Raw genomic sequence first — 16,149 nt, forward strand, 5'->3', positions numbered from 1 at the left:
ACCTTCGTACCTTTTTCTTCTGAAAAACGAATAGTTTTAATTATTTGATCTAAATTAATAATGAATGTTGAATGTTTTAGATTTTAAAATAGTTGAGTTAGGTGTAGAGAATAAAGAGAAATATATGCTATATAATCGCGTATAATACAAAAATATAATTAGTGATTAGTAAACATGATTTAATTATTTAAATTACATAATGACTATCGAAAAACACTCTAAAAAAATAGCTAAAAAATGCTCTTTAAAAAAATAACACTTAACCCTAATAATGCCATAATGGTTATAAAAAATAACCATTTTTTTTTTCATTAGAAATATAATATATTTTAAGGGACTTTAATAATCCAAAGTTTAATAGATTATAACCAAACAATTTGAAATAACTCGTTTGTGATGGTTTTTATCGGTGAACTAGTGCTGAGCTATATACATACCAGCTAGTACTATTAATTTATTTTAAATATGCAAAAAATATAAGACAGGATTTTGGTTAAATTCTGCATACAATTTTTTTTTACCTTTTAAATTTTGAGCGTTCCTTATTTCATATTTGTATACTAAACATAACAAAATGTCTTTAGATAATATTTTGAATTACTTGTGTTTTACTAAGAACTGCAAAAAATGTAAAATAAAAGTATTCGTTGGTTTCATAAATCGAATACTGTAGTTTAGCACGCATTGTTCTAGAGCTCCCCGCTCCCCCCATAGAATACACTTTGCTTGGGAACCACTGTTCTACCAAGTTATTAATATTGTTTTTTTTTTTTAATTTTTAACATGAAAACTTGATAATACAGAGTAAATATAACTAATAAGTGATATGTATAATGTATTATATATTTTAATAAAATGTTCAATCGCTATAGCTTATTGAATTATAGGTATTCATTATTCAATAAGAAAACAACATCATTGAATTGTAATCAAATATAATTACGATTTTTAATTAAAATGAGGTCTAGAGATAATTTTCCATAAAAATTGCTACATGTATTATATTTTATACAACACTATTACACATAAATAAATAATAATTTATTTTTATTACTATTATTATAATCTAACTCTAGAAGTTTAAACTGGTTCTAAACTGGTTAATTGATAATTATTTCAAAACAAAATACATATGTCCATCGTTTATTTTCTTCTATGATCGGTATTTTTTAGGAATAACTATACACAGCCAATTAAGTTATAAGATCTAATAGGTAATAATACATAATTATAAACATAAGGTGTATTATTATTTATTACGTTTAAACTAATGGAATACAGATCAGTTCTCTTCAACAATATTTCAAATATTTTGTTACCATTTCTAAATTTAAAACATTAATATTGAAAAAATATTTGAAAAATATACTTATATATATAATATTGTATGGGAAACAATATTGTACCTAAACAACGCCTAAAGATTATTACGATTTTAAAAATATATATATACATTAAGGAAATACTCGATTTTTCGACAAGACTTTTTTGTTAAGCTGGGGGATACTCAAGTCTCAAATAATAAGAATACACACATTTATATAAATATTTTATTGGAACACTTCGAATCTTTCACCCTCTCAGTACGCGCATGTGCGGCAATACTTAATTGTTTTGAATAGCAACGTCTATTTTTTTGGACAGGCCAATTTTTTTCAAGTGATTTATAGACTCGCAAACTTAATGGCTTAATAATTAACAACTGACTGAAGATAGCTATTTAAAATTGAATCCTATTATTGATACGTTGGTTTCGATTTATTAAAATGTTCAAATTCATTCAAATTAGCTTACCCATAATGTCTCTAGTTTAAAGAACCTATATTGTTGTTATTTTATAAAATATTTAATACTATTTAGAATTATTTTTACACAACATTTAATAAAAAAATAATAAATCCTAATAGGTATATGAATATAATATAACCCTCGATACACATATTGATTTTGCAAATAATACACTGTATCTTGTATATGCACTTTATGTGCATCACAAATGTATATCACATAATATGTACATTCATAAATATATTTTAGAGGCGCCTTATTGTATCTTTACTTACCCTATTCTTCTAGGACTTCTGTATCTAGAATTCTGTCTGCGGGAGATAGATGATTCAATAGTTTAGTTTCATGTCCCGTAAACAGAATTCAGAAATATGTATAGGGTACTAAATAATATGGGCAATTTAATTATAGACTGTAGGTGCCATGCTTTCGTGGACACACGGATTATAGGTAACACATTTATAGGTAATACTCGTGTATCAACGTCGGCGATTACGGTTCATTGTCGGTTTGTTAGCCTCTCCGAGAAACCATATTTGTTCCGTCTCGTATAATAACGATATAATATTAAAAGTATGTACCTATACACGACCGGAATATATATATGTATTATATATTATTATAGAATATTATAACAAATATAATATTATATAGCATCACAAAACAGCGCGAATAATCGCCGCCTCCGCGGAAAAGACGATGGCGGTGGAATAGAGCAGAAAAAAAACCCAACTAATTTGTCATTGTACACCGATCGTGTGACGGTATTTTTCATCCGTTGCCATTATTATCTGGTCGTTTTCTCATTTTATTCTTACATATATAATATATATGTATTTATTATATTATTATTATTATTATTACTCGTCATCTTCTTTCTGTTCGCAGTCAATTTTTTTTTTCGCTGCGCTCGTTATAAGGTATTATTTCTCTTCTTTATAGCAGATCATGGTGGACCGATCCGAATCAGCCAACCAAGAAGAGGCGATTTTGAAACGGAATAATCGAATACCGTAAATTGTATTTTTATTTATTAGCGTCGTCCTGTAGAATAAATATCTGTTGATACGTATACATAGCATATTATATATATATATATATATACAGTATACACCGATGAACGGGTGCAATATACAACACAATGGTAGCGGAAAAACGTTGACACCTATTTTCCTTTTTTACAATGTCACGGTGTTGTTATTTAGTTCCGATTTACAGCTGGGTATTCGCCACCCGCGTACTATCATTATTGTAATACACGGGCACTATACTACTTCGTATAAGCACTTATTTAAATTCTTTCCACGAATAAGCGTAATAACATCCATCGCTATAAAATAATTTCTGTTTTTCCACAATACCTACCTACTATTATACTATTATACATATAATACTATTAAATGTCTGTGTAGGTGCATTGCATAGTGCATACTATATTATATAGGTAGGTACTACAACCGTTGCTGTACAATGTTCTGCAATGTGTATAATCAAATAACGAATTACATAATTGATATTATATTATTATTATAATAATATTATACGGTATAATATTGATGGTATACCTACGACCAACGTACGTGGTCGCCATGGATTCATATTATTTTAATATAATATAATATATCATAAGTAAGTATAGGTACCATGCTGAGCACTATTTATACCGGAGGAAGTATAGATGTCGTCGTCTTGTGTACATAAACTTTATACTTTTTTTTAAAGTACGGCGTAATATAATCTTATCTTATAGAAAGTAGAAACGGATATCTTACAGTAAGATAGGTATCAGTATTCTGTGATGCCTTTAAATCACTTTATTGACATTTTGGAATTGACTAATACTAATTGAAATACGTGGTGTATGTAACGCGAACAGTATTGAGTGTTTCACAGCTGTGCACGTCAACCTGTACACTCTGTATAATAGTATAATACACGTAAAGTATTATAAAAAATAAACCAGCATAATACACTTGGATCTACATGGAAATGGGTTCACATCGTTCATAATATTTCTTTATACAATCGAATCGTTACAGAAAGTCAAAAAAAAAAAATATCACCGTAAATGAAGTTTTTACCGGCATAAATAATATAAGGAAACTTGAAGAAATAGTGAATTTAAATAGTGGAAATTTAATGGAAATTGTCCCCCGAGATATAATAGCATGTAATAATAATTATATTACACAATATTATACTATCCTATATCCGAACGTAACATCGGAAATGTCGTAACGTGTTTTGTGATTTCCAAGTGTACCACCAGATGCACGATAAATGGATATACTGTGCGTGATTAGACTGTTTTTGAAAATGTGTTTGGTCGTAAGCTGTTTGTTTGAAAGTAGTTTTAGTAAATTTTTTTTGAACGTGCGTCATCCTCATCAGAACTCACCAATTGAACAAACATCGTATCTCGACATATATAATATACAAAATTATCGAGTAGTAACCGTATATATTTTATTGATCTCGATATTACGTTTAACTAATTTGGATTAATTGATACCAATTTTCGTCAGATCACTATCATATATTATATACAAGTAGCTAGTGTTGGCATAATATGATATTAATATCGTATCCACAAATGCAGTGTTTCTGGCGAATATTTTTAAAACCAACATCTAATATTTTTTATCACTACTATCTCACCTACTAAAATTCACATCACAGACTATCTATGAAAACGGAAAAGTGTGATTGTTTGTAGAATAGTTTTTTTTTGCTTTGCTCCTGTACAAGAATAGTTCAGTCAAATCAATATAATTTATTTCAAGTTTAGTTCCACATATTACATAGATGACAGGTGTTAGATATAAATGCATATATTCGATTAAGTACACATTCAAAAGATCAAACAATTTTAAGTTTTAAATATTCAAGTATCTGTAGAGGGTTTCCACAATGGGCCGGCCTCCCTCTTCGCGTGATTTTCATGTTTTTATTAATCTTAAGTTATCAAGTTTACTTATTAACTTATTGTGTATAAAATATTACAGATTATAAAATATACCATTTTTTTTAAATTAAATAATAATAAAAAAAGTTTTAAATATAATTTTACAATGCATAAATTATGAAGATTTATCTAATTGTTACAAATTACGATAAATTATCTTTGTATTAATTGTCGTTGAAAATGCCTATTTTTTCATTGCCTATGAAATAATAATAATATGTATTATACACACTACTTTAATATTTTATCTTTAAACGTTGTAATATGTATAAGTAGGTACACACAACACAGCGACTGTTGTATAGGCTACGATTGCAGGACAGCATTGGTATTCAGTCGAAACGTACAATCGTTTTTCTTATATAATAACAGTCACTGGATGAATATTTGATGTTAGGCTTAAAAACCAAAACAAAAACTGATTTACGATAATTATGCATTATATATATATGAGCAAACTCAAGGTAAAATCCATCGTTTATTAGAAATCGAACTACACACGTCCGTATCACATGATCCTTGTTCCTAATATGATTTTATATTCGCGCGTAAATCATATTTCTTGTTAAAATAATAAAACATGTTGATAAACTATACTTGTCTAGGGTCACTCGTACGAAAAAAAAAACAAACAAAAATAGAATACAAATATTATGTATGAGGAGGGCTGCAGCAGGGTCTGGTGACGAGTTTATCTTTTACTCATCGACCGCACGCAGTCCGTGAATTCGTAATCACAAAGACATTTTATTATTGTTCGTATAAAGTTTGATTTATGTGTGGCGCGCGAAAGTTCGCCGGAAGAAAATCCTTATCTAGTTTAAGAGAAATTTATGACGTTTTACCATATTTCCTCCCCCTCACAGAGTATCCACGCAGAGTCCAAAAAAGAAACCGTAATACGCTGTATATATATAAATATAAATAAGTTGACACGCGTGATACTATTATTATTATTATTATTTTGTTTTTTTCCACTGCTCGTGAGTAGTATTATTATACAACATACTAGCGCGGAAATAATAATAATATACAGCTTTAAAATAAGATCGCGGTGAGCAGCGTGTGTGCGACATGAGAGAACAATGACGGTGACGAAACCCGAGAGAGAAGAAAAAAATCAAAACGTCATTGTTATTAAAGAAACAAATATAATAAATAATAATAAACGGAATACAAACACAGTTGATTTCAATAATCGCATTAGACGTGTAAAATGTTTCGGGAAAATTGGCACTTATTCGAGTGCACGACTGCTGCAGGCATCCGGCGTGAAAAACCGTCCAACCGAAAAGTTAAACCATTGTCATCATTAAGACACACGACAATTATAATGCCGGTGGAGCAGTGCTTTCGACGAGAGGGTAGCCTGAGTATTATTATTTATATTAAATATATACAGGTGTCATAATGCGTGAGAACATTGCGGTTTTCGCAAGACGTCATCCGGAACTGTGCAAAGTGGAATTACGATAAATCTAAAGAAGGAGGAGGAAAAAATTACAGACCTACCTACCTACCAAAATTATAAATACAAATCTCGACGCCCAGAGAAACAACCACCTATTGCCGTACTTAATATAATATTATTATGTATTGTTGTCCGAAGATTTGTCTGCAGCTTATTATAATATGGTAACAATAATGCGCATAGCCCGCTAAACTATAAAATATTTGTTTGAATTTTAATATTTTTGATGATTTGATAATATACGTCAATCTTATCGACAACGATATTTTAAATCATAAATGTCCCCGTGTATTCAATATCCACGCAGATAACTTTAAAATCCTATTAGAAATCGTCCCAAAATTTGGGGTACCTACCATAGTATTGGGCAAGACCCGGTACCTTTATTAAGTATAACACGTATATTATTCTAATCATCTGATGTTTATTATTTGTTTACCCCTCCATTTTAAAATTTTGGGTGCATGCTATAATTCACGTGCAGTGTGCACATCCAAAATTATACCATGCTACATCTCGTTAGGAATTTAATATAGTTTGTTTTTTTTAGTATCGTTGATTTACGTTTCTATGGGTAATAACCCACACAAAATTTTGTAATGATAATATTATAAGAGTATTATAATAACGTTATACTAATATTATTCGTTATTATAATGTTATAATAATATTATTAAATAAAAAAATGCTGTCTGGGAAACCAGGTGTTACAAAAATCGGCTTCGCAAAAATTGGTTAGAAAAAACAATTATACCCGGCCCAAAAACATATCTATGTTAAAAGGATACAGGTATCTACGTTGTATACGAATCGAATTTCTACTTAGGTATATATTTTGATTTTGAATCGGTTTGAGGAGAATATAATATAGTGATAACCCACAATATACATGAATAGGTAATTCAACAATATTTATCAAATTTATTCCCTTCTTTAAAACACTATACATATATAGGTACTTGGAATCAGCACCAAAACTTAAGACAGTGATTGTTATTCTATAGGAATTTATTTTTGTTATTGCGGCGCATATCTTATCAATGACTGTATACCTTTTTTTTTTTCCGTTTGGAATCGTATGGAATCAATTATTGTATACCTACACATGTTGTAATGATATAACATATTATAGTTGTTTAACAGATGAAAAGCTTGATTGTCCTCACCGATCATCGGATCATGTGACCCGATAATAAGAATTCCTATGCAAAGTATGGTGCTGTTAAATATTATACAAGTGTTGGTTATATTATTATTATTGATCATTTTAAACGGATGCTTTTCTTCGGTCGAATGATTAACGACGTGGTGTATCTTAATATAATAGTATAATGTACATTGCATATACATTTTTAAAAAAAAAAACCATTTTATCGCGAAGTGATTAACAGCGTTTTTCGTATTATTTATTTTGTTCAAGTTGTTGTAGAAACAGTCGAAAATAATACGCACACATACGCACGTGAATCGGTTACAATAAGTGATCGGATACATTGGTTAATCATTAGACAAATAATTATCCTGAGTGGCACTATGATATTAATAATACAGTTACCACACATCCACACTCTATAAATTCACGTTAATCGTAAATTGTATATTGCGATTATTATTTTGTATATCAATTGGTTGCCGATCGCGAGACACATTAATTACTATTAAGTGCCTGATTTTACATTATTATTTCAAGCAGCGCGGCACGACGAATCGAAAACCAATAATCGTGTTGTTGGTATTTTTTAAGAATTTAAAAATCACATAAGATAAAATTAGTTTTTACACGCGTCTCATTTGCATATTTAATCATTTTGAATATAATTTAATATTAACCTACCGCGGATTATTTATTTATATTAACACGACGAGTGGCGTACTCGTGGTTTAGTGTTTTAAACATCAGGATTGTTCGTTGAATATGCATCTATTATAAATTATTATTGTTCTCGTAAGTCTAGATCAGAATAAAAAATCTCTGCGAATGATTAAAAAACATAAAATAATATAGTTGGTACTATGGTCATAAGTTTTTAGTTCGGAACAGAAGGTTTCTGAAATTCATGTATATATTTGAGGAAAAAGAGACATTATTCGTACAGATCAAGTAGGTTTATTTTAAAGGACAACCTTACGTGATAATCCAACATTGACATTTATTTATAGACCAATATGTACAATTCAATATAATATTATGTATATCGTATATTATTATATATAGTTGTTAAAAATAATAAATGACAAATAAAGTCTCTGCTAAAGATTGGAAAAATCTCCACATTTTATACAGTTTTTTTATATATATAAGCCTATCATCTATAATAGTTTTTAAAAAAAAATTAGGATTTTCTAATAAACTATTTACCTATACCTATATATAATATTTTTAGCTACGCCAATATCAAATATTAAAAAAAACAAAAATAAAACAGTCTCGTCATTTATAAAGGTATTTCAATTTATTCATAAAATACCAAGTTGTATATAAGCTCTTAATAACTATAATAGTAATCAGTAGTAGAATACCATGTAAAAGTTCTAAATACACTATAATTAATCAAGTATCATCAAATAAACGTAGGTAAGTACATGACTAAATAAACAGGCATGATCACTAAAAAAACATTTTTTCCTATCACTGCGCATTTTCCTCAGACATGGCCAAAACAGTATAATTCCTATATAATTGTAATGTGAAGAACATATTTTCTAGTATATTAGTGTTTCTTCCTAGTCTGGGGAAGTATAATATATGCATAAAATATGCGTGCAGTAATCTAGCGATCATGCCTGTTTATGTAGTCATGGATACGTACGTGGTACGTATTTACAACTGTTTGTAGGCGTTAAAAAAAACTAGTGGTGTATAACATCATAAATGTATTTATGAACGTACATATCATTATATTTGATTTGTTCTTATTGAGTGCGAAAAAAAAACCAAAGCGTTTTTATTATATTCCAAAAAATATACCAATATTGTTAACTCGGTTGGCGAAAAAAATTGTCAAAATATTCAGCCTTTACACATATTATAAACATACGATCTAAGCGTAACGTTATCATCATCGTATGATCGAATTCGCCAATGATTAAATTAATACGTTAAAGGTGATACAAATATATTCTATTTATGTGGACAATTTCTGTACATAGAAATAGAACTGTAGGTAAGTGAATTTAATAAATACAAATTTAATTAATAATTTAAACATATTTTTGAATTATCAAACAAAAAAACGCAATTTTTTATTGCGGTATAACTATATAAGATAGGTTAGTTCAGTAAATCAATATTCTATTACGCAATTATTTTTAAACATACTTTAACTGTTCATAGTACAATGCTCAAAAAAAGAAGTTAAGTAGTAACTATGTAATCAATATATACACAAAAAAAAAAAAAAACAAAACAAATTTCTACAATAACGTACCCTTAATTGTATTTATATTAGTACCCACTGTCATAACTGTATTATACCTAGATTAATGAAAAACGTTAAGTAAATCAAACTTATTTTATTAAAATATTCATTCACTTTAATAATAGGCATCTAAGATTCTAAGAGCCTATAGGCTAGTATATATACTTTTATTTTGTAATTTTTACAGTGTAGTTTTTCTGTATAATAATAGTATTCTGCGTGACCCGGTTCTATACTGCTCACCTTATAATAAATTAATCTGAAAATCTTTTCTCGGCGGCGTGTGCGAGATCTCTAAGATCTTAAATTCAAGTATAATAAAGCCTTCTTAAAAACACCTCTAGAAATCAAAATACGACACCTTAGTGTACACACGCGTAACCCCTTTTAAACGGATTATACTTCACTATATACTTTAACGCAACCCGAACATAATAAACTTAGTATTCCTACATTAAGTTTGTTCGACACGGGTTAGCAGAGGAGGGTGGATAAATAATAAACGCTGTCTCCCTAGGTGGATCCTTCCCCCGTGGTGACGTTTTCGCAAACCCAAACCTCTACAATATATCATTATAATGACCATACTGACCGATATGAACGATACAACATTAATATAATATATACAAAAACTACGAAGTTTACTGGTTTACATGATTCTGAAGTGAGATTGTATCATCGCTGTTTATATGCAAGATAGACCCCTGTGTTCTAGGCTCTTGCCATCGTCGTTACACCGCGCAATATGTATGAAAAAGTCACGATTCCCCCCGTAGATTCCAATAATACGTGAACCTGCAGGAGTGTATATACATATAATACACCCCAGGCTAAGGGCAAAACCACGACAACTACTGTATATTATAGGTTCACGAGACTATATTACTATTATATAATATTGTGATTCGATGGCAGACCGACGGAATTATTACACATATAGTAGTTAGATATATCCACATATACAATATAATATATACACATAATATAGCGTGGCGGCGACGTCCTAATCTGTAGCGGATCGTGCACAATAATTTCGAAACCTCTGAGGTAATCCCGGTGCAGCGGTGTGCTCTGGTCAGCGTAGACCCTACGGCGCCGCATCATCAACAGAAACGCACCGCGTCCATTTATACCTTCGTATAATATGTATATATCAACATAACATGACTATATACTTATTAGTATACACCGTGCGTATAGATCATCTGCTAACACGAATTTATAATTTAATATTGTAGGTAATATTATTATTACAATGTGACGTGTGTAACGTTAGACAGTACCTAATTGAGTGTATACGCGCCCGTGGCCTACATATGATATCGTGGTATACTGTGGTACAGCCGTGGTACACGTTGTATATTACACATTTACCCACGTGCTTATATTAATGTATCGTGAACAGTATCGGAGAGGAATGGGTTTTCTGTCGTATCGGCGGCGTTGGCGGTGAAATGCCATATTGTGGTCGATGATCTACGTCGAGAGATGGTTTTGAATACGTGATTCGCACCAAAATCCGCGATGTCCCGAGTTGTACATCGTACAAATGTCATTTTATATGTAATCACATTCCTACGGCACCTATACTTGCCTCTAATATTATAATATGCCCCCCAGAGTACTGCAGCATTATCTCGTAGTACAGCTATTGACAATAATTAGTATTTTGGTATTATATTGTGTTGCGATTTATAGGCTTCAATGGCTTCACACCGGACATCACGATATTATTATAATACCTATGTAATTATACATCACACAGCCACGGACCGCAATGTTATTTATTGTTTATTAGGTTAGGTAAATCGTATCGCAATAGTATTTTAAGAGGACGTGCATGTGTTGTATCCGTCTTACAAGTGCGTAACATAGTACATTTTACGCTCAGCAGAACACGTGTAACTCCGTTAGTTTAAAAATCAGAGTGAATTGACCTCTTATAAAATATTTAAAGGTAAGATCTAGGCGATCTGATTGACTTTTTATGATATTTTAATTTTAAAGCGAGTTATGAATTTTTTTTAAATTGTAAATTGTTTGTACATATTGAAATACTCCAAACTCGCTTTAAAAGTAAAATATAATAAAAAGCCCATGAGGTTGTCTAAATAATAGATCTTACCTTTAATCTAAGTCAGTTTTCAAAACATAATAGCAGAAGCAGTGATTATTGTTTATTTTTTCCGTCTTTGTAGTTTGTACACAATATCTTTGAAGTGTGATAATAATAAACTCGAAATGTGTTACATAAATGCGTACACCGTGTTTCGCGTAATCGCGTGTAATAAATATCAACAATTCATAATATTCTATAGACTATAGGTACCTACAATTGTGATTATGACTTTTATGTGATTTGGCATTGCGTTGTATAAAAAATAAAATGGATTAGACACATCGCATATTATTATTATTGATATTATAAATTATTATTATTAATATTCTTCTTCTTATTATTATTATTATTATAGTAGAACACTTCAATACTGCGTATCGCATTCAAATTAATGTTATAATGTACGTTCCGTGGCCCCTTTACGTTTATAACAAATGCGTCAAAACAATTTCTTCAGCTGCGATAAAGTAAATTGATTCAATAATAAACCATGAGCAACTATAGCATAATATTATATTATAATACTTATTAAATCTCAATTGATACTATAAATTTAACGATAATCTGTAGTGACTAGGTATACAGTAGCTTATTCCGTGTTAACGTACTATCGTAATATTATCGTAAATACGCTTCACAAAACTGTTAAGTTAACCAATAATAATTATCACGGTGAAGAGAATTTCTAGACTAATCATAAATCAATTTAAACTGATTTATTTATTTATTTAGAGGGTTTTATTTTTTTTCTAGTGTACATTTTTTATTTATTTGAAATACACGCCCGAAGACATTCAGTATAGAAAATTAAAAACACTTGGATTAATTTGACGATAAAATTAAATTTTTCTTGTAGGTACCTAGGTATCTAATATAATAATATAATATACCTATATACTTTTTATATTATAATATAGTTTTTACAATAATACAGTTGTAATAATTTATACATTTTGCATTTATTGCAATATTGAGGAATTAAAAATAAATGGTATCAATAATTTTAGAAGTGCTTAGGTACTGCTTATATAATATTTATAAACATGTACATTATTTAATTATAACTCGTGTGAATGAATATAGAGTATAATATTATATATATATATATATATTATATAAGTACCTGAGGTTAAAATTAATTTTCAAATATGTTTGTATACATTGTTTTATTAGATAATACCTATTAAATTTTTACCTTAGAGTACAATATTGAATGTTTCCTAATCCGTCTTTATAAAAAATAAAGTTAATTTTAAACACCATGCAATATAGGTACAACTTACATTGTATGTTGTAACCGAATAATCTCAAACACTACGGAGATGACAGTATTGTTTTATGTGGTAATATTAAACATCAGGGTCTTGTGTTGGTATACGTTTTACTAATATACCATGTTGTATGTACAATATACAAACAGAAATGTGCGCATATCATAAAATGTCAAAACTAATAAAAAAAGTATTTATATAATACACGATGCTCGGATGTTATACTTATTTTGGCGTATAACCCATACGACGCGATAGTGTTTAGTTACTCGATTTAGTAAAGCGACGTACTTCGTGTATAGAAAACATAATATCATATTATTGAAAGTCGATTGGTTAGCTGTTAATATAACAGCGGGCTCTTGTTTTATTTTCTACAGTGAAAATAATGTGGTAATAAGCACTCGAAAAGCACAACCAGTTGATCTATTTTTTACCGTTTAAAAGCTTTTTACGGCTGTCGTTCAAGTGCTTGCGCTTTTATAAACAAGACACAAAATAGAGACGTTTAACGGGTGAAAATAAATTAAATAAATAGAGCGAATATAGCCGTCTCGAGTGTTGGCAGGTGTGTTATTTCTACCCTACTTCTCATTTTTCTCTCGCACTTACGACCGAGTTACACTTACACTTGCGACAGATTAGCTTAGCTTTCAACAAATCTGTTGCATAACGTGCACGTTTTACGAAGTGAAAACATAATATTGTTGCGCACGGTGGCAGTACTTCGAGGGTAAAAACTTTTAAACCACCAGTTGACGGATTCCGGACAAAACCCATGGTATTACGCTTCAGCAGTAACTAATATCATACTATAACGGATAATCATTTTAAATTAAGGCAAGTAACGCCATTATTTCAAAAACTATTCAAAAAACTATGAACATTTTTAAAAATTGTTATTTACATAATTTGAAGTACGTATTATTATTATTATACCTAGGTAATTACAAAACAAAATAATAGATATAATGTATTATATTACTTTGCTTATAATATATCGTTTTAATTCGTTGCAGTATAAGTATAGTTTCAAATTCTTAATAATGTTGCTATGTTATAAAAATTACAAATTATTAAATATATTCAAATTAAGTAAAAAAATATATTGAATAACGTTAAAAGTTTATGAAATAATAAGTCTTGTCTTTACATTAATTTATATCACCTATATTTGTATAATTTATTTGTGAATTAGGTATATTTTATTTGCGCGTCATGTTCAATTAATAATATATAGTTTCAATTGGCACGACGTATTCCCAGCTCCCTTAAACTAATTTAATCACATTAATGGTAATATTGGGCATTAAATGTGAAAAAAATTATTGTGTCATTAAATAAAAGTTTATCGATTTCAAGATTATAGGTGGTATAGATCACATTTTTTTAAAAAACCTTGAACAGAATAAGTTTGTGCATTTTCGTAGCGATATAGCTAGGTACTTGTGATATTTAAGCAGTTACCTATTGTTTAAATATTTATTGTGTAGTTATGCATTCAAAAGATTGCGTCAAAAGGTCATTGGGTTTTTTTTTTACAATGATTAATTTTGAAATAATTAACTTTTATTAATTGTCAGGATTTTATATTTTTATTTTTTTATATATTATGTAAATGATCTCATTTTAGTTTATTCGAACAAAAATAAACGCACACATTAATAGCAATTAAAACTAAACATTTACAAATGATTTGAATCTAAAAATAAGTTTTCTTAAGCTCGATATTAATTTGAATATTATTATACTAATGCAGTAATTAAATTCTGTTACGAAATATTTATTATTAATATCATTGTATCAGATATTAATAATAATATACACATGGATATGATTAAACAGTGGTTTAATAAGCCACGCAATTTTTTTACGAGTTTTCGACGTTGCAAATTTAAGTTTGGGACGCCAGTTAAAAAATTTTACGATTAGCTTGAATACGATGATTTATCATGCGTAATACGCGCGCAAATACAAAATGTTGGAACAAAGTGTTTTTCTCAGACTTAGCGTGTGTGCTGTGTATCGAATGACTGAATGAGTAATGAACGTAGTTTTTTTCTCGTATAATTTTTACACATTTGGGATATACAATAATATTATTATCATATTCAGTTTTTTGTGTCATGTTTATATAGGTGCGCTGATAATTTTAGTATTTTATAGAACATGATATTATTATACGCCTAATCCAGATCGAAAATATGTATTTTGTAAAAGCTGCGTAAATGGTAAAATACTTCATCACTTGACTCTAAGACGATGTTATAAATTATAATATTATCATGTCATATCGTTGTGCAGTAAGTATATAATATTTTAAAATGGGAATGGTTTCGCGATGCTCCGAGGTTGCGAATCGGGAAGCCGTAATGGTAATCACAAAAAAAATATTATATAACTTCAGTTTTCGGAAACTCAATATTATAATATAATATACTACGTGGCCGGAGCAGAAATAATAAAACTGACCTGGAATCCGTTGATCGGCGGATAGGTAAACGTGCCTTTGGCACTGGCGACCACCCACGCTTCGGCAAACGTCTCCATGGCGCTCTGGAAGTCCATGTCGGGTAGATCGTTACCCGACTTGGTGGACTCGCGACAACGTAACAGTTATAGTAACGTATCTTACAACGATGAGGGCTTTTCGAAAACCGTCCAGCTGCGGGACCTTTTAAAATGTTAAACGGTGCGCGGTGACCGCGGTATCGCTGCAATGGGAGATAATAATTTATTGACGTGGCGCCGCAGTGGTGATGATCACATTCGTCGTGTGTGACGGCGGCGGCGGCGACGGTCGGTCGGACGAGCGGTACGCGGCGGAAACAGGACGAGCAGCAGAACACGTGGCCACGCGGTCGCGTTCCGGAGCCGACTGAACTGCGCGACGAAAACATGTGCCGCCGCAACCGCCGCCGCCGCTGTCGGTCGGACGCGAATATTATTCGACGACGCCTCCCCCATCCCACCCCCCGGCGCGCGACCGTCGTCTTTCGCGCTCACCCGCCGCCGCCTCGTCCGCCCAAGCGTGTCCCGCGAAAACCGCGGATGACGACGACGACGACGACGGCGACGACGACGGCGTCTTTTACCGTGCGCGCCACGAGACGACA

The 16,149-nt window shown here is 30.6% G+C and overlaps 1 protein-coding gene across 1 annotated transcript in view; it reads right to left on the reverse strand.

Moving 5' to 3' along the window:
- LOC100168564 overlaps nucleotides 1–15,926 on the reverse strand; it is a 94,405-nt gene extending 78,479 nt beyond the window's left edge. Inside the window, exon 1 of the mRNA XM_001947243.4 lies at nucleotides 15,506–15,926. Within this exon, the coding sequence (XP_001947278.2) occupies nucleotides 15,506–15,601 (96 nt within the window). The 5' untranslated portion in view covers nucleotides 15,602–15,926. The remainder of the gene's footprint in view (nucleotides 1–15,505) is intronic.
- Nucleotides 15,927–16,149: the final 223 nt, after the last annotated feature.

The sequence above is a fragment of the Acyrthosiphon pisum genome, chromosome A2 (genome assembly GCF_005508785.2).
Source record: "Acyrthosiphon pisum isolate AL4f chromosome A2, pea_aphid_22Mar2018_4r6ur, whole genome shotgun sequence".
NCBI lineage: Eukaryota > Metazoa > Arthropoda > Insecta > Hemiptera > Aphididae > Acyrthosiphon > Acyrthosiphon pisum.